The 21,056-nt window shown below is 37.3% G+C and overlaps 1 protein-coding gene across 12 annotated transcripts in view; it reads right to left on the reverse strand.

The window, feature by feature from the left end:
• The window catches only part of nrxn2a (neurexin 2a), a 182,094-nt gene that overhangs the window by 111,294 nt on the left and 49,744 nt on the right, over positions 1-21,056 (reverse strand). For 10 of the 12 annotated variants that reach the window (XM_081615817.1, XM_081615826.1, XM_081615822.1 and 7 more), the window contains exons 4-7: positions 15,492-15,521; positions 15,247-15,258; positions 8,101-8,402; positions 2,634-2,795 (exon numbers count right to left, since the gene is read on the reverse strand). In XM_081615817.1, coding sequence (XP_081471943.1) covers positions 2,634-2,795; positions 8,101-8,402; positions 15,247-15,258; positions 15,492-15,521 — 506 coding nt within the window. The remainder of the gene's footprint in view (positions 1-2,633; positions 2,796-8,100; positions 8,403-15,246; positions 15,259-15,491; positions 15,522-21,056) is intronic. The other 2 variants (XM_081615828.1, XM_081615823.1) reach the window with 1 other exon arrangement.

Below are 21,056 nucleotides of genomic sequence, written 5' to 3' on the forward strand. Positions count from 1 at the left end.
AAATACATTGAAAAGGTTAGCATAATTTAATGAGTTTTTCTTACTTTTTTGAGTCCTTGTTTGGAGAATGCATTTTCTCTATCTGGCCTCCTGAAAGTGCAGTCATTAGCTATGGAAATATTTAGCTACTATACATACCATCCGACTAAAAACATATCATATTCACATGCCAAAAGATTTCATACACACCTTTTTTTATTTCAACTTTTCCACTTCCCCATTACAAACATGTCTTCTTTTATGATACATGATTTCATGATTGCACAATTTGGCAGGCTATATAAACCCTGAGAAGTTACAGAAAAACAACTGCCAAGCGTTTGCTTTCATGCATAATGAAGCAGCAGCTGGTTAAACTTCCTTCCAACCTGCCACTGCTGTTACTGCATGTAGCCTAATCAGGTTATTTCCACTCTATTTGCCTTGTGCATTTTATGTATCCTATGTCTGAATGATGCGTCTGTTCTATTCCTGGTGCACTCTCTGATGCATCCCCTGCAGCTGGATTTAATATGGATTGGGAGCAGAGTTTAACAGCAATTTATATAATGAAATAATTCATTTATCTATGGCGTTGAAGGCTGAGAGAAGTCAACTTATTTGTAGTTGGGCATTGACCCTAATAAAACGATGGTCATAACTCATCATTGTTTCCTAAAGAATAAAGCAGACTATTAAGTTTCTTTTAGAAAACCAACATTTGCTGCTTTTTCTTGGTTACACAAAAACACCAGGTTTTATCTTTTATCTGCTTTCCTTTCAGATGCCCTGATTAGACAATACACCTGCCAATACATGTCACGGTTCTTTTAATATCAATAGTTATAAACCGGTCTTTTAATTTAGTAGAATTAAAAGACAATAAGGTTAGAACCTTATTTGTAACATCTACTTCAGATATTGTATCTACAAGGATACTTTGACAACAATCTTGGCGTCTGTTTTAGTCTAAATAATGTGGACTATTTAAATCACTTTTCTGCTATTGATTGTTTAAAGTAATGTATCTCTTGGGTTACCCAAAAGCGCCTAACATGATTGGATCGAAGTCCAGCTGTTGATGTGATTTCGGGATGTTCATTTTCACATACACCTTCCAAGATCCACATTTCAAATCTTAAGCACATATTAATATCAGACATATCGGACTTTCTTGTGACAAGTGTCACAAGAAAGTCTGTGACACTTGTCTTCAAAGAGTTACAAGGCATTTTTTTAAGTCTTTGGTATTTCACTGAATTACAGCGAAAACTATATATGAAAATATAGAACATTGGGGAACCTTCTGAGGAGTGGCCTCAAAATGATCATATATTTATTATCATTATTATATTATTTTGAAACCAAAATGGTCATATTACAAAACAGGAGTGTAAGTGTCCCACATGCAGGAGGCCACAAAAGAGACGCAGAACAACTGTAGTGCTGCATGATTCACTTTCCTGAGTTAAGATCAGGGTTCCTGGTTCAACAACATAAAAGAAACTGAGCAAACTGGCGTCCAGGTAGAGCCCCAAGGTGAAAATAAGACAAAGGGCAGGTTAACATTTGCCCAGAAACCAACTTGATGATTCCTAAGACTTTTAATATATTATTCAGTGGAATAATGAGACAAACATGGAACTTTTCATGAGTAGTGAGTCTGTTTACATCCTGCATAAATCCTCAATCATTTCAGATAAAGAACATCACTGTGGTGGTTGTCTTGGGCTGCTTTGCAGGACCTGCATGATTTGCCATAATTGATGGGTCCCTGAATTATGCCGTCTACCAGGAAATTGTGCAGAAGAAGATCCAGCAATCAGTTTCTGAGCTTAAAATTAAGTACATTTTGGGTCCTGCACAATGATACAAAGCCTACCCACAAGTCTACATGTAAAAGACTCAAAACCTTAATAAAACAATGAAATAAAAGATTACATCCAATTAAAATGACTTCAAATATGCCGTTTTTGGCATCCTCCTATGGTGATGAGTGAAAACCTTTCTGCAAAGAAGAATGAGCTAAAATTCATCCACAGACATGTCATTGCTAGTGCAGCTGTTGCACCTTAAGGTGGGACAAGCAGTCTTTAATGGGCAAACACTTTTTCACATATAACCAGGTTAGTTTGGAAAAAAAATTATAAAATTGAAAAATGCACCTTATACTTACTCAGATTATATTTCTCTGATATTACGCTCAGTTTGATGATGTGTCAAAAGGAGTGAAAACAAAAGAAATGTGTAGGAGGGCAGCAGCACTGTATGCTACTTCTCATGCAAAGTGCACGGCTTGATCTTCTAGATAATCAATGTGACAAGTGCAGGCTGGAGTGAAAATGCTTCAGAAAAAACAGTGGAAGTAGTGAGGAGGGGTGAGTTTGGTCCTGTGTGTCGGGACCAAACATGAGATAGCATTGTTTCTCATGTATATCAGTTTAACATTCTCAAAGGGTTTCCCAGAGGAATCCATAAGTGCACAGTGCTGCCTCTCTGCTGAAAGCTTCTCCTTCAAACACCCTACAGCTGCGGCATCAGTACAAACACAAGAGCAGCTTTTTCAATACACTCTGCTCCAGGGTGCGGCGTTGTTATCAAGGGAGGTTCAGATAATATTTGCAGGCCACAGCGAGGGGTCAAGTAGTACTCACATCCTTCAGACAGCCCATGAAGTTGTTGCTGACCGGGGAGCCAGGCAGGTCGGCTGTGTTCAGGCTCCCCCCGATGTAGAAGAGATCATCAGAGCCCAGCATGGTGTAGTCCTCCTGGGTGTAGCCGGTGGTGGTGAGGATCCCGTCCACTAAGATCGTCACCTACAAAACCAAGCCGAGATTATGAGCCTAAACAGAAAGAACCGGCCTAATTATTTCACGCCTCATTTCTTGATTCTGGTTGAGCTCGCCTTAATGTTGGCTCTTGGAGGCAATTACAAGAACAGCTTTAAAGAGTTCACTAATCTCAGCTGATCCCCGTTTCTGATATGTGAGCCGGATGGCGGCGGAGTCAATGCACCATACATTTTCCTTCAGCTCCAAAGTGATCAGAATGCCACAGTTTGCTCAATTAATTTGAGATGAAAGATACCAGGAAGCCGCGGTACCTGCGCTTCGTCATAAACAAGACAAGATCATTTCCATATCAGTTTCATCACTACCTAGAGAAGGAAACAAAACGGCTGAACGGGGCTGTGGAGGTAAAAGCGATGTGCTAGTTGCCATGACAATAAGCCTACACTTAAGACAGAATCTTGCACTGATGTAAAAGCTCCCACTTAAGAGTAATATGTCAAAACAATTTTCATTTCTTTGTCTCAATTTTTAACCAAACGTAATTTTCTTTTGTAAAATGTGTGTCAGATGAAAAATAGAAATGTCCACTGTAACAATCTTGTGAATTTTTTTTTTTGCTAATGGTTGCGGTTATTCAAAATCATTTCATGAATCTTGAGTGAGAAAATGTCACGCAGGAAATGTGTGCTAAAATCAGACCAGTGAATTGTGTCAAAGAGGTAAAGATGCGAATAAACTGGATTTGTTGTACATTATTTACTGAGATTTTGGTGCCCTAAAGACTGATTTATTTCCCTTTTCTTTAAATATTTCATATACCCACTACAAGAATGTTATTTACAACAGGACCTCTTAAAACAGGAATTATTGTTATATTTCATACATTTTTGGCATTGGTGCTATTTATTATAATACTGTTCCATATGGGACAAAGGTAGAACGAAAGAGGCATTTTCAGTCCTAGCATCTCAGATGTAAACATGGAGTTTGCAATAAGATTCGACTTTTTTGACAACAAGCACTTCTAGTAGATTTAATGTGAGACAAAAGACGAACTTGTGCAAAACACACAGGAGGTGAGATCCATGATATTGTTTCTGGGGGCCTTGTTAGAGAGCATCAACTCTTTGAAATACCAGGAGATTTTAAAAAACAATCTGTTGGCCTCTGCTAGTGAAGCAAAAATGTGTCATTGGTGGGTCTTTCAGATGGATAATGATCCACAACATTTGGCCAAATCCGCACAGACATGGCGACCCATTCTCACTCTTTAAGACCTAAATGCTGCAGAAAAGCTGCTGGATGATCTGAAGACGACGTGAGAGAGAAAACAGAGCTTTAGTTACTGTAGTTAAATTGTGCATAGAGGAATGGTAAAAAAATAAATAAAACAAAGTTTAAGTGCTCTCATATTGAATTATCTAAAAATGTGTTTATCTAATTAAATGTACTCAAATTACAGGTTGGATTTTTTTCCTTAATTTTCAGCATAAGATTATGCTCCTGCAAAAAAAAAAAAAAAAGACTAAATTCTTTAGTAAATCTTTATTAGTAGCGCCAACATTTGTAAATAGTAAATGTAAAAATGGTTCTGAATAAATTATAATCAAGCGACCAAAGGTTCAGTAAGTGTAAAAATAACACTTGATCACTAGGGGGTTAACATTTTACCTAAATTTATTCAATGCTTGTGTCTGTCATGTGAAAACAAGACAATAGACAAAAGGACGACCTGGGACGGGATGCTCAGCTTTAACCTCTATTGGATAAAAGTCTTTCTTCATTCAACATCCACTATTGATTTGTGTCCATCTAAGTCATCGGAAAGTCATTGGCCTGGACAGCAGACAATGAAAAGGCTTCAAATTGATGACACGAAACATTAGGAACCTTTAGAAAAACAAGCTTTCATGGCTACAAACTGACTGATGCTGCTCTCCTTTTCTCTTGATAATGATAACCCAGCATGACCACCGTGTGGCATGAAATTACACCATGTGCAGCACATAGATAGTACCTGAACTGGCCTGAGTATCTGGGGTGTGGGATCAATGCATTCAGAGAGACATGTAGAACTGGGTCATGATTAATTTAAGACACACAGCCACGGCTACGCTTCAGCATTTGGGTGGCAACAACTTGAAGCTGACCTCTCATGGAGAATTTCATTGGGTATGCTCTGTGGAGTGAGCAGAGTTGCACCCAAACAGAAAAAAATAAGGTTAAGCACAAACCAAGCCCTGCTCCCCCATGACTGAAACACACTGCCAAATCAAGAAAAAAAGGTAAAGAAAGTAATAGGAGAAATTCTAGCCTCAAAAGCACCACCAGATCTAATAAAATGCTTCCACCCACAATCTCTCGGGAGTAACAGTTCCCCCTATCTACATGTCAGTGAGGTAACTTATCTGAAGGGAAAGCAATTTACACAGGGATCAAATGCATGCCTGAAAGCATAAGTGACGTGGCTAACATTGGATTGCCGCTCCTCTGGAAGCTAGGGTAAGGAAATGGATGTGGAGGAGGATGCAACACACACAGGTTTTGTATGACGGGTTCAGAGCATATTGGTGATGATGAGACGGTTAGATACAAAATAGATTTGGCTGTGTTGAAAACAACTGGCATTCACAAAGATTGCTATGAGTGTATTGAATATATTACGTTTAGCTGAGTTAATCTTATATAATTTATGCACACAAACCACCAGGAGAGTAGATGCTCAGTTGTTGTTTTTAGAAATGCATCATGTTAGACTATGTGGAGGTTTTTTTGTTTTTGCTTTTTTTTTTTTTTGCATTTCAGAGACAGTACTTCACTTATGGATTTCATCTTTAAGTGCCATAAATTCAGTCACTGCAGCAAGCAGAAATGTGACTTTTTAAAAAAACAAAACAAAACCGTGTTTAAAATACTGTATTCCATCACCAGCTATATTGGATATGGATTATTCAAATGTGTTGGGCTTATTTTTATTTTTATTGCAGTCTCCAGCAATGTTATCAACTGTAACAGAATTGCCCTGCGCTGCAAGGGCCCAATTAACACCATTGCCAAAGAAGATAGCATGCTCAAAATATTTAAGGGCGTTAATGTAGCTTGGACTTTTTCTTGCAGAAAATGTTGCCTTTTTTTCTTTGGGTGGTGTGAGGGGTTAAGCAGTGAGATCTGCTGCAGGTTTTTAGCAAATTCATTACAGTAAATATTAAATAAAAAGAGAATGTCAGTGAGAGACACAATTTACAGTTAGAGTTTAAGATAAATTAAATACATTTTAAGAAAGAACAGAAATGACTTAGCCTTCTGCTTTTGACTAACAAAGAAGGGCTTTTTTTCTAACACATCTTTAAATGGATACACTGCAATGAATTTTGAGTCCTTTAAGTCAAAAATGAAAAGGTCAAGCGCCGCCTGAAAACTATGAGTAAAGTCGACTGTCAGACATGAGCTAAATCAATGTAGACACGTTTACAAACAGTCAGTACAATTTACAACAATGACTTAAATACTGAAAATTATATGAAATTATGTTCTATGTAAAAAAAAAAAAATCACAAGTGAACTTTAATAGATAAAATATGTGGATTTAACTGTATGTGATTTTTATGTGGAAAAAAATGTTTGTATGAATAAAAAACAGCTACTTAACTTACATTGCCTTTTTTCAAAACATAAACCAAATAAAACTTTCTGATTTTATGTAGAGGGTCTAAAATCTCTTAGTTGTTTGCAGCTACTGATGCTAACTGTGAGGCTGAGGACAGTTTAAAATGTCTCATAAAATTAATTGGTAGAAAAACCTGAATATAAATAGAGCCCAGACTCAGATAGATGAATCTGTAGGGTTAGGCATTAGTCCCTGTTTTAGGTTGTAGATAATCCAAGTTATAGAAAACATGGATATAAAACAGATAATTATAATAAAGATTATTAACATATTATTGGAGCTGTTTTTAGATAAAATGATTGGAAAAAAGTAATGACACTGTATTTAAATGTTTGTTCCTTTATTACCATTTACTGTTTTGCATACAAATGTATCTTGATGAAAAAAAGGCTAATTATTTGCACAGTTCTCACTGCAAGCAAGTAGTGTGCCTTACATTAGAATAATTTAAATTTGGTGGGTTTGAAAAACAATTGCACTAAAGGTAACAGTAAAAGTATTAAATACATTTGGGAGATCAGCACATTGTCCAGATTATTTCCGATATAGAAGATTTAAGGCTGAGTAATACTTGGCTGCAGAACAATGCAGGAAAACAATGCCGGACACATAGAGTTGCTATATTCATTAAATAAGCCCATCCTGTTTTTGTCTAACTTACTTATCCTGCTGCAGTGTTGCATCAGAGCCTGCAGATACCAAAACAAGTTCACAGCGCTTTGTGAAATTGAAGCACACAAAAATATGGCAATCTGAGTGATGATAGACATGGCAAAATGAGCAGACTCCTGGAAAACCATTACTACTGCAGTATAATAAGCATTATTATCATTGTCAATCATTTTCTTAAGTCCTAGAATGGACAGATGCTCCGTTTTCTTTTTATTATGCTTGTTTGTATTGACTTTGTGGTAAAAAAAAAACACATTGAAAATGTAGTATGAAAAGACAATATATTTCATTTTAAATGATTAAATAATGATCAAAATACACCTCACCTACTAGTCACAAGGTAAAATGGGGAGCAAAATGAATGTTTATCATCAAGTTAAGTTTCAGAGGTCAAAATACACCTAACTTTTTTTATTTTAAGTCCAATTAAAGTCTCAGATGTTTGTTTATTTTGTTTTTCCAAGTCTAAATCCAGTCTCAAATTGTTTCCAAATCAAAGTTAAATATCAGCTCTTTCAAGTTATAAACCTTCCATTTTAAGCTCATGTCAAGTCTAAAGACTTACGTCTCAGGTCAAAGTATCAAACCCTTAAGGGAAAAGTCCAACCAAATCCTCAACAATTTCATCTCAGAAGACATCCGGCAAAGGTTCAAGAGCCGGGACTCAAACCTGTGATTGTCTCTTCAAGGACTGAGGACATGGGTTCAGCGCTCTATGCCCTGCACCGCCACCGTGCCCGATAAATCAGAACTTTCCCTTTCACAGGAGAATACGCACATCTCTGTGTAACTCTGTAGCTTACTTTGGCAATTTACATTACACCTTGCAGGTGTTGAATAATTTTTTTTTAGTAAACTCCAGAATCTTTAGAGCATTAGCCAAAGTAAAGTCTTGGGCTAACACTCAAGACTTGAATTTGAGGCTTCGGTGCCTCAAATTCAAGTCCTGACTCCAAGCTCTGAATGCTGAGGTAACAGTTGCATACACACCTGGCGGAGGTTGCGTGTCACTCGCACATCATGCCAGACATTGTCATTGAACTTTCCACTGGCAGGCTCCACCAGCGCTTCAAAGGCCCCAGAGCCCAGGTTGATGACCAGCCACACAGCTCCGTTCCTCAGCGACAGGTTAACATAATCGGCCGACTTCCCGGTGTGGAGCAGCAGGCCATTCCTTTGCAGGGTCCGGAAGGACAGCGTGATCTCATCCAAACTGCTCTGAATGGGAGTCGTGGACAGGTTGTAGCTGAAGAACTCGTTGCCTTTAAAGGTGGCCACCGACTCTTGCTGCCCTGGGAGGGGAAAAAGAAACATCTTGGAAAAATGTCCGTATAATTAGATAAAAGTGTGACTCTGCAAAATGAATGCATTCACATCTGTAGCATGGCTGAGTAAAATATGTTTGGTGGGTAAAAGTAAGGACTAAAATGAGAAGAAAAGACAATATTGCGTGACAAAGCTATTTTAGACACGCTGTCTACATGCATTTAAACTAAATAGAAACAAGTAACTTTACTGTAAAGACTATAACACAATATAGATCGAGCTATATGATCGCTATATGATATTTTTTCACCCTTTTGAAAAATACATTCAGCATTCAACAGCATTGCCATTTCTTCAATATTAAAGTTTATCGTGCCTTGCAAGAGTATACACATCCTCTAAAGGGTTTTTACATTTTGTCATGTTATAAACACAAACAGATGTTTATTTCAATGGGATTTTATAATCCCAGACAAAAACATGGAAGGGCATAATTGTGAAGCGAAAGAAAAGTGTTATATTATTTTCAACATATTTTACAAATACAAATCCGAAAGGAAGGACAAGGACGCTTGTCAGAGTTAGTGAGAAGATGGATGGAGCTAAGTCAGAGTATTCCTGAAAAAACCCTGTTTGAGGAAAGTCCTCCTTTCTTTCTACTTCACATTACGCTCTACATTATGTTGGTCTATAAAAACAACACAATATGGTAAAGTTTAAACTTTTGATATACTTTGGGATAAATCCAAGGGATGTGAATACTTTTGCGAGACAACGTGAAAGAATGGCTAACTAACTTGTGGCTGACTTGGTCAGATATTTATTTCCAAACTTGTCACTGGGTGATATAGATGCACTGTGAAATGTTGGAAGGTTTTCCCCAACACTACAGAGGGCATCATATGGAGGATGAATAAAGACGTTTTTGCTGGTTTGACTGTTGTTCTAGCAGTTTGATTTTCTATTCGAAACCCACTCAAATATATGTGGTAGATAACACTAAAACACATGATAAATATATAATAAAAAACTAAGACAGAAAGACAAATGCTAGATTGACAGACGGCCACTTAAACACGGCATGCTGAGACAACCACTCTTGACTGTGACAAACGTCTCCAGTACAGTACCGACGCTATCATTTCTGCCATTAACCTGTTGTTTGACATTGACATGGATAAAGAGTTAACCAATAAATACCCCCATTTAAAATGTGTAGGCTGTTTCAAGCTTTGTCCTCCGATAGTTGCAGTGTTTGCTACTGAAGAAGCTATTTCAAGCAGGGCGGATAAGCCGTCCCTAAAGCCTGTGTTTGTTTGTTTGTACTGTAAATGTCAGCGCCGATGCTCCAGGGCCAATTTAAGGCTGTGGGTTGACTGGGCCCCATTACTTTCTATTGTTCAGGCTATGTAGGTGCTCAAACACTGTGCACACAACAAATTGATACATTATCAGTGAGGCTCCCTACTGGTAATGCATTCTTACCAAAAACAAAACAACCCAGAAGTAGATACTATATAATTTAAGCTAAAAAAAAATTTACAATTGTTAAGAAATGAAACCAAAACTAGTGCAATCTTTTTTATTTCATTACAACTTCTTACCATGTAGGTGTTCTCTGATGGCCATGACACCAACTTAAAGGTCTTCTAAAAGGGATTATGAGTAATTACATAGGCAGCCTATCTAGAAAGTGGACTAATATCTGCAGAAACAACAAAAATTTCCCAGCATGAGAAATATTTAATACAGTGTTTTTCTTTTTGTCTCAACACCACAAAGACTTTGGCGCTAACTCTGTCGAAACGCTTCCTAAGACGATGGCTGTAGTCGTTATTACAAAAGATGCTTTCCAAGCATCTCTTTTTTTTTTTTTTTGTACATTGCTGCTGACTGGAGGCAATAAGGTGGGGGGAGGCTTTGCTTTCAAACTCTCTTGGAATTAAGCATGAGACCATTGTGCTGAACCAAGATGCAAATAGAAGAACCCTTCGATAGAAAATGAAAGCTCAGCAGAATGTAATGGAAACACCAACAGTCTCCAGGAATCTCTCCTACTTCTCAACTGGATGTCATGTCTTGCTCGTTTTTGTGTCAGCAGTTTGCCTTCTCAGTGATCCTCAACCACATGTGCACTCTATGAAAGCCATTGTTGCCTGTATGTGTGTGTGTGTGTGTGTGTGTGTGTGTGTGTGTGTGTGCGCGCCCAAAAATTATGATTTATTGAGCTACTTCAAAAAAGAGAGGCCTCAAACATTATTGGTTTCACATTTTGTTTAACACAATAACAGCAATTAGAGGGATCATATCGAATTGAAAAAATGGGAAAAATATGCAACAATGTGTTACAATACATATATATGTCACTTATTTGGAATCATCATAAAGAGGACTGCTATGATATTTGTCTTTGTCTAGCATGTAACTATCCTAATTTCCCAAAGGAAACAGCATTGTCTAGTATATCAAACTGCCTGTGAACTGATAATTGTATCAATTCATTAATGTTTCTGCCCTTGGATTTAAAAAAGTATCTCATTCAAAGCCATTTTACATCTAAAGATGTCAGATTTCTTTTTTTAATAAGTAAACAGGTAAAAAGATGCTGTATGCTTTACTTTTAGCTGCATTTGATGTTGCGGGCCAAGTACAGCTAACTCACTTTTTCTGCGACTTAAAGGAATTAGAACATTCTAAATAATTTACAAATGTTTTGTAGTTTTAACACAACATATATCCTGCCCTATCCTTAAATTAAATGAAGTAGCTTTTGGTTCAGTTTTAGCATTCATTGCTCTTGTGTTCACGCCTCACATCAACTAAAGTAAATTTGATTAAGCAGAAATAAAGATCAGCTGTCCTGGATGGATTTTCATGACCTTTACTTCTTTTAGCTAAGGTTGCAGTTTGCGTACGGAGTCAAAAGTTTAAAATTATCTTATTGTTTAAAGGTGTGTGAGAAGAAGACAAGGACCATTTTATACACCACGGGGCAGCAAAGAGTAAAAAATTACAGCAAAAAGACAATAAAAACTGGATGTTTATTCAAAAATAAGGAAAAGGCGAGATGTAAGCCTGTCAGGGAAGTTTAAGAGGCCAATAACATAATGGAAGAAGCTGTAAAAATCTAGGTCATGTACTGGTTGTATTTTACATATGACCACAGTCCCTGTTAAATTTGATATGTCTGGAATAAGATGTACATATGAAAAATAGAATCACTTCCTTTAAAACTAAACACTCAGGCCTTAAACCCCTGGACCACAATTCCATAAGGAGAAACATCATACCCAATGTGAAATATGATGTTTTTGTAAAAGTGTTGGAAATTGTGAATCATTTCAATTATCGATTTAGACGCCAAAAACCTTCAGGTGTCTGCAGGAAAAATGAAAAGGTGTTTAAATGAGAGGTGTTATGTATTTTCCAGGCCTAGTGCCATTTTATTCCATAATCAAGTAACTATCTTGCCTTCAGTTGTTATAAAAATGCTTTATGCACCAAAAACACCTTCAAAGAATTGACTTTGAATACATCTGAATACACAAAAAGAATGCTTCAAAGTGTTCACAGCTAAATCTGACAGGAAAATTGTGGGGTCTCCTCAGGAGTGTTGTGGACAGGAGATGTTGTGAAGATCTGGAGGATTTGTAGAAATGTCACATTAGAGGGCGATCAGATATTAATCACTCTATCGGCGAAGATCTGTGACGTTCATAAATTTCCACGAAGAAAAGAGCATGCTGAAACTGAAACAGCAAGCCCTTCAACAAAGAATTAGCTTAGGGAGTTCGTAACCGAGTAACTGCGACTTTCTTTTCTACCCTTATTTCCTCTGCATGTTTGACCACAAAAATGAACACATCTGCTCATTAATATTAACCTTAAAGCAAAGTGTCTGTCAATGGAGCAGCCCATAACCTCATTCTTAAGGGTAAGCGCATGAATAAAAGCAGTGTTCACATACAGCTGGACAATCATCTTAACAATGGGCGACTGCAGATTAAAAAAAAAAAAAAAAAGTAGCTTACCAGCACAGTCCATGGGTGTCTGAATGATTTTACAATTTGCATGACATCAAGGATTTCTGTGCACACCAGCCAATATTCACCCTCCCGAGGTCTGTATGAATCTATCACATCATATCAGAAGTCCATCTCGAACAGCCCCTAAGGCTAGAGCTGGGTAATTGCTAATAACTAATGTTCCTTCAAACATTTAACATCTGAATAAAAATTTGATGTCTCATGTACATGGTATGATATCATTTTAATAACTGTGGGCTGCGTTATGGTTATCACTCGCCGATACAATTCTGTAAATCTTCCTTCTAAAATGAATTTCTCTTTTACATTAATGCATGAAATTAAGCAATTACATATCCCATTCTTCAGTTCATGATAAGTCATATTGTGTGTGGCTCTGGGACACACTTACTGTACAATGTCCTGAATCAGCTATAGAGCAGTTATTCTGAGAAAGCAGAGGATGTGGAAGCATTCAGCGTGTTCAGTCACAGCGTTCGGGCAGCTTAACTGCCCTTAAACATGCAAAAAATGGGCTCCACAATTAGAAAACAATAAAAGCAGACTTTAATCTAAAATATCAGACCCGTGCTTGGCCTCTAGCTGCATAATTTGTAGGTGCAGATAAACCGGGCTAATTTGATTAAGTAATTTAATCAGTATAGCTTTGATATCATAATCAACTGAACACAAAACATGTACATGAGAACATTGAGAGTGCCGCCACGCCCTCTTTTTTCAGAGGATGTGAAAATAACACAAGATGACAGACAAAGCAATTTCAGTTCACAGCTGCAGATTATTCACTTTTATGTCTCTGGGGAAATTGAGTTAAAAAAAAAAAGAAGAAAAAAAAGCAAAGAACACAGGAAGTGCAACGATAACCCAACAGCAGTGTTTTTTTTTTGTGTGTTTTTTTTCCTGCTTAGGTAACTCATTTTCTCAAGGACTTGGGCAGAATGGGTCATCAAAGCCATGTCTCAAGTAGGTTTCAAGGCAATACAGACAGCCACGGAGACACGAGGAAAACCTGAAGGCACAGCACATGCTTCAAATGTCTATATGTTTGAATTTATATATACAGACAGTGCTTTATAAAAGGATTATCTCCTTACAGATTTCTTCTGTTTTGAGTTTTTTTGGCACGATTGAATATTTCAGACCATCAAGCTAAATTTAACAGTAGACAAAGATAACCTTCATAGAAACTGCAGTTCTCAAAGGATGATTTCATTTATTTGGGGTGTAAGCTATGCAAACCAACTTGTTTCTATGTGAAAAAGTATTTGTCCCTTAAACACACTGACTGTTTGAGAATTGCTACCAAGTGTTTCCTACAATTGGTGATGATCCTTTTACATCATTGCTGTGGAGGAATTTTGGTAAGAAGATCTAAAAAAAAAATAAATAAATACAAAATCCATTTTTTTCAAATTGTGATTTTAATTTAAAAAAAGGAGATGAAGTGAACTAAACCTTCATATGCCCTCTTGTGGAAAAAGTGACAGCCATCTAGCTCCATTAAATGGTTGTGCAGCCTTGGAGGCAATAACTATTAAGCATTTCCTATAACTGGCAATGAGTCTTTTAAATTGCTGTGGAGGAAATTTGGTTGCACTTTCAGTTGCAGAAGTGTTTTAATTCAACCACACTGGTGTTTTTTGAGCACAAAAAGTCTGCTTGAGATTATGCAGCCTCACCTTAATTAAATTATGGGCCAGACTTCGAGTAAGTGCCTCCAAAATCTCAATTTATTTATTTATTTAATTTTGTGCACCAGTCAATGCTGGGTCTACTGATGTGCTTTGGATCATTATTCTCCTGCATAACCCAAGCGTGCTTCCGAATTTGTGGTTTCATCAAATAAAGCAGCAAGGTAGTTCCAGATATCACACTACTACTCTCAAGTTTAACTGCAGGTGTGATGTTCTCTATGCATAACAAGTCACACACCTCCCAAAATGTTTCCATTTTTGTCTCGTCACTCCACTGAATATTTTCCAAAAAATTATTGGGAAACATAAAGATGATTTCTTTGGTAAGTCTAAGACAAGACATTGTGTTTTTTTTTTTTTCCCCAGCAGTGGTTTTCATCTCAGAACTCTCCCTTGGATGCCATTTTGAAAAGTCTCTTTCATATTGTTGAATCATCAATACTGACCTTACATAATTGATGCAAGTGAGGCCTGCGGTGCATTCAATGTTATGTTTTTTTTTTTTGCTACTTTAGTGAGTTCTTGAGTGAAGTTATCTTTGATATACAAAAAACGTTCATGATCTGAAACATTTTAAATTGACAAAAACGCAAAAGCACAAGAAAACTGTAAGGGAGCAAATACTTTTTCTTAGCACGGTAAACGCATGCAGCTCAGAATTAATTTAGGTCTTATTTTTTTCCCAGTTTAGCAGCAGATGCATGTTTGCCTTCCAAGGTTTTACTCTCACTGCTATGGCTTTATTTTAATTTAAACGTTCTACAGAGTGTGAAAAATGATAAATAACAGCATTGCCAAGTGTGTATTACTGGGCTGCTAGCTCTTTATTAGCGAAACTCCCCAAGGTAAAGATTTCTCTTCCATTTGTGCTTTGAAATCCCCCGCTGATCAATGATCATAAGCAACTCAGTGAGAAATCTGGGTAGTTTTGAAATGAAACCCTGAGAATGAAAAGTAGCAAAAACCTAATGCAAGAATTTATTCCTACCAGGATACAATTATCTGTCTTGATTGTTTTGAAAGTGCTAAAGCTACTTTTGGGATGCGAAACCTTTGCTCTTCATCACTGAATCGTCTGAAAACACCATTAAACCAAACCGAATAAATTCTATTAGCATTAGAAGCATTACCTTGGCGTAAAACTGCAGAGATGAAGATGTTCCAGTAGATCAGTCAGTGGTCAGGACAAGGGTTTGACGGACAAATATTGAGTGAGTAGTGAGAATAACATGAGAGGAAGCATAAAATGAACAGGCAAGTATATGTAAAAAATAAACAAAAAGAGGAGAGGAAATATTAGTGCAGCACAGTAAACTGAATGATCTCTGGGTGTTCAGGTGGCTGGGAGGGAAAAGCAAAACAATAGACCCCATACCTTGGCGGTTTAACATCAGGTGCGCCAGACCTTGAGGGAAAGAACAGAAAAAAGGATACGAAAACAGGAAGTTCATAAAGAGGTTCGGGAGAACAAAAGCATTGTCACAATGTTGGACTGCAGTTTGTGACAGACATCCTTGGGGGTAGGTACGGATGTCAAAGTTCAAACTAAAATATAAGGGGAAAATTAAACTCAAACAGACAAACATCTCAAGGGAGGAGAGGGGAGGCAAGGAGAGAAAAAAACATCTTGACCGGCGCAACCCGCACAGGTAGTTGCTCACACAGATGCTTTTTTCTAATGGAACACATATTGTATGTTTACTAGATGCAGACGTTTGGGATGTGTTACTATACATAGAGGCTGCCGTGTATTGAAAACACCTCGTATAAATAAACCGCACTCTGGTAAAGGCTCATTCAACGATTTTTATTATGTTTTGCAGATGCACAGTTTATTTTTTGAAGTTCTTTGCAAATATATTCATAGCCCTTCAACTTTTTAACCTTCCGGCATATTTAAGAAATAAAAAATAAATAGAAAAAATATATTTGTGTCATTTTATGAAGATTTTAGATGACATTTCAACACAGAGTAAAACATAATGGTGCATTTAAAAACCTAAAAGGTGTGGTGTGTAGTTGTATTGATTTCTCCATGTTCATTGAGGTTCATGTAAACATTGGTGAAGATCACTTTTCAAGTCTTGCCACAGAGTCCCAGTTGGACTCAGGACTGAATTTAGATTAGACTCCATCAAGCAACTTTGTTTAAACCTGAGTCTTCCCAATGTAGCCCTTGTTATAAGCTTAGGCACAAGGAAAGACAATTATCTTGTCCTGTATTTAATTCTACCTGGCTTTTCATCAGCTCTGACCACCTTTCCTGTCATTCCTAAAATAAAATATTCCTGCAGCATAATGTCGCCACCACTATGTCTAACCCTGCGTTCTGGTAGTTCTAACCAGAGTTCCTTCGATCACCTTGTAAAGTAGTTTCATAACCCAACTTTGCTTTACACTTCTCTTTAATTTCATCCCTGATCTGTTGTGTTTTCTACTTCACGATGAAGTTTGCTCACTGTTGTCCACTTAAAAACCTCTGAGGCCTTCACTGAACAGCTGGGCTTATTCATTTGTTCCAAAAATTTAAACCATGCATCTCCTTCCATCCATTTCAAAATTACATGATCTTATGTGTTGAGCTGTCAAATAAAATCTCAATGAAATGCATTACAGTTGGTTGTTGTACATTGATAAAAATGCGAAAAGTTAAAGGATGTGAATATTTTTTACAAGGCTCTGTATATTTAGACTTTGATTTTGCACAGCTCTATAAAAGGGAAGGAGCGACACGATTCATCCCAATGGAAAGTAAATGCAAAGTAACGAGGCACCTTACTGCAGGTGACAATGGATAAAATCCTTAGGGGTTTGCCATATGTAGACCATGTAGAGCAAAACGGTGAGAATTACATTCCTGTACGCCTCTGTTCTGTATCCTTACCTCTTCTGTAATGCACATACACATGTGAGGCACAGCAACATCTCAGTAGGTCAGCTGAAAATTGCACAGCATAAGTCACCTGCAACCGTGAGGCCACTGTGCCAATAAACACAAACGGCTCTCATCAGTGCTGCACAGTAAGTCATTCATATTACTCATTAATACTTACATTACCACTATTGTCCCATTTTAGTCATTAGTTAAAACTTTCAGAAGGGCCAGGTTGCAGAAATCTACTCACATGTACAGCTGAACAAGGCTATTAATGCCGCAGCTCTGAGTGTGGAATGAACATAATTACCCCTGGGAGGGTCCTTGCTTGCCAACACGTAGGCTTTTGATAGAGTGTGCCATCGCAAAGCCAGTGACTGAGCCTCTGCTCACTCACAGGATTCAGCCAAAGCCCAGTCTGCATAGCAGACAAAGAGCTGCTGTGTGCACCCACACTGCGGCTGTGCAATCTACATGACAGGCCAATCGATGCATCAACCCAGTCACCAGAAAGGGAGAGAGAGAGAAAAAAATTTTGGTTTTTAGTCGGATATGTACAATCATCTTCCAGAAAACAAACAATATCTGAATATATGACAGAATAAAGAAGGTGTGACAGAAGGGCTTCAGACTCTGGTGTTCAACGGTGGAATCACACTGAGTCAAACTAAATTGTACTGCTATGTGTTTTGTTGCTGCTTGGATGGCCTGCAGGTTGTTGTTGTCATTCTTTTGCATATTGTACTTGCTTTTCACAAACCTACGAGTGATTCACTTTTTCTTTAGATGGCTGGGTTGTGCATGTACAGTACAAAGCTTTCTCTTTCACTCTCTCTCTCTAAATGCGACTGGATTAAGATCCAATTGGTCTCCTCCTCCTCCAGCTTTTCTGCTACAAAGCTGAAGGAAGGTCTTTTGACCAAAACATTTAGCCTCCTCACACCACCAGTTTCAGTAGTGCACTGGGCAATGAAAATCCGCATCTTTCTGAAACGCTGGCAGAGAAAACAGGTCAAGGTGGTTGCCTCGCGAACACACCAGTCGGTGAATTAAGTCTCTGACGATATTTCAAAACACTCGTGTGGATTAGGAGAGGTGTCGTTCCTGCCCTTTCATAGAGGCGGCCAACTATTGAATGTGTGCTTCCTACTTTGCTGCGCCTTCCACCCAAATCTCAGTGAGTGGAAATGCAGAGATAACTGGCTCAGACCTGTAGAGTCCCAGAAGAGGAGAAAGACTGTGGAAATAAGCTGCCCGTCCTACCCATAATCTACCAGCTTTCTATTTTTAAATAAGAAGCAAACTAAACCGCTGAACAAAACTACTTTGAATCGCTACTTAGAATCCTTCTGACTTGGCCTTATAAAGGTCATTTGTTTTTATTGTCAGACAATGGAAAATAACCATCGTCAATTTCTAATTGAACTAGGAAGATGTAAATTGGCTGATTTTTGTTCTGGGGAAGCTTCAGGAAATAATTGGTTTGGTTTGTTCATGTTCACATTCTGTGAATAAACATTAGAGATGCACCGAGAAATCTGACGGTAACCGGAACAGAATGATTTCCAACACGACCAACTGCTTTGAAATACAAAAAAAAAAATCATGTTTTTTTCATGAATAAACAAATGCAGTAAATCTTAGTGCTACAAGGTTGTAAACAGCACAAAACTTTTCAGTGTGGAAGCTGTACCAGATGGAAGATTTTTCTCAATTTTAGGGATGAGTGAGCAGCAAAAAGAAGCAACATTAAAGGAAAACTATTATTTCTAGATCAAGTGATAAACTGCAGGAATTCTGTCGCTGATTTAGAATCCAATTAACAAATTTTGCAGTTTTTTTATATGCTCTTTATATGCTGAGGGGTCAGTAGTTTCATATTCAACTATTTTAATGATCTATTGCAGGTTAAGAATACACTCAACATGGGAAAGGATGACAATCTTTATACTATCAAATAACCCCCCCCCCCCACATATTTCCAAAAGCACAACAAACAGGTTAGTGCCATCTCTCAATAAACATGTATTTTTATATTCTAATATAATATAAAGACAGGAAAAAGCTGATTTTCAATAACCAACTGAAACCTACTAATAGTATGAACTTTAAAAGGCCTTCACTCACTCATTTATTATTTCTTCCTGGCTTTTTTTCCAGCTCCACAGCCCTTTACTTTACTTGTGATACTTATTTATTACAATGATTAGTATTTTGATTATGCTAGACCCAGGGAGCTGGAACTTTTCTTTCTGGAATTGTCTGTTAAATGTCACAAAAAAATAAATACATTTCACACAAATTGCTAAAAATGCCTGGTAGATTTTTTAATTCTCAAAATTAAAGAATAGTTCAACTTTATTTGAGTACTCAATGCAAAGGTTTGTTGCTTACAGTGTTTAGTTTACAATTAAGAAAGTTTAAAATGCCAATTCCAATTGGAAATCATCCACAAATCTCTAATCGGTGCATCTCTAATTCACATCCATGTGCTTTGTATGCATAATGTACATGAATAAAAAAAGAATCCTACCCAAAAACTTCTCTCTGCTTTGCTACAATATTCAAGTCCCAATTATTTCCAAAGCAGCAAATGCCATTACTAAACAGGACTTGGTGAACTGGTACTTTCTCAGTACTGGTTATTTTTTCCACAGCCAGAGGCACCAACCTTGTCACGGTAAAAGCCATCTTGGCACAAAACCTTTACTGGGTGAAAGGAAGGAATTGTTTTCGTCAGGAGCTAAAGGTAAAGCTCTTGAAAACCAATAATCAATCAAAACATTAAGAGCATCACTGATTGTGGTTAGCAATGAAATAAACTTATTTTGATTGGGGATTATGTCAAAGAGTTATTGCTTTTTGTAGCTGTGAAAATCATTTCCAAATCAAACAGTATTTTGCAGTGCATTTTAAAATTATGGTTATTTTAATGAACCCTGCCTAATTACAGTTTCTAAACCTGTAAATAGAGAGCAGCTGGTTATGACTATGTAAAGTATTCACAAACAGACTGTTGTTTTCACATTAATAAATTAAGTTGATGATATTAACATAAATGTTTGGAATAATGTGAAAGATATTAACGGTCTCCATGCAATATGATCTGTGCAGAAATTTAAAATATAACAGAGGGAGGATCAAACATTTACTGGAAGAGAGATTTCAATTAAAGTAATGCCGTAGCACCAAGCTGGCTCTCTGGCTGTGAAAAATGGAACCAGTTACAAACTGGCTCTACTTCTACTTCAGCACTTCAACTGGTTTGGTAAAAAAAGAAAAACCTGTTTCCACTGAGCAAGAAAGCTTTTCACCATTGTTCAGTAACGTGAAATAACAGCGAAAAGCGAAGGGTGTTCCTTGAGACATATTTTCTCCTGTTTTCCTTTTTCTCTGTCTACTGCCCATCATGATTTTCTTTTCACCTTCATCCAACATAGTAGAAACGTGTATTTAGTTTTTTTTTTTTTTTTTACTTTTAAAACTCTGAGCTTGAGGAGAAAATACTTTTTGGCATGACTATGTAAAGTGAAAACGATTTATTTGTACTTTTTATTGCAACATTACCCTTTTAAGATGTTCTATCTAGAGCATAAAAACAATTATCTCCAAGCGTTTTGACAAAAACATAAAGTGAAAACAGTTGGGGATGTTGAAAGGCATCATTATTGTGGCTTTAATTAGCAGACATCTGAGAAGAAAGAGGCAGCACAGACGGATTAGGATTTACCAATCTTTTTTTTTTTTTTTGCCCACAAAAAGTACAACGTTTCGGGGCTAATAGTAATGACGGATTAGACCAAAGTCACTGCTGCTCCAAAATGCAAGCCTACGTGTCCTTTGTCCTTCACAAACTTTAACACTTGTTTTGTCCACCCTCCAACTAAAATTGCATTATTAGCATGTGTTTCATATAAATATATCTGTGTATGCTTAAGATATATATAAGACATATATTTGGAGTGATTTCCATTCTTTCCATTTGCCTCTTGTGGTGGCTTTCCTTATCTCTCGTTCACAGATCTCGCAGCACGTCAGAGGCTGCTGCACTGTTTCGCCAGCTGA

This window comes from Poecilia reticulata, chromosome 14 (genome assembly GCF_904066995.2).
Source record: "Poecilia reticulata chromosome 14, P_reticulata-male-v2, whole genome shotgun sequence".
NCBI classification, from domain to species: domain Eukaryota; kingdom Metazoa; phylum Chordata; class Actinopteri; order Cyprinodontiformes; family Poeciliidae; genus Poecilia; species Poecilia reticulata.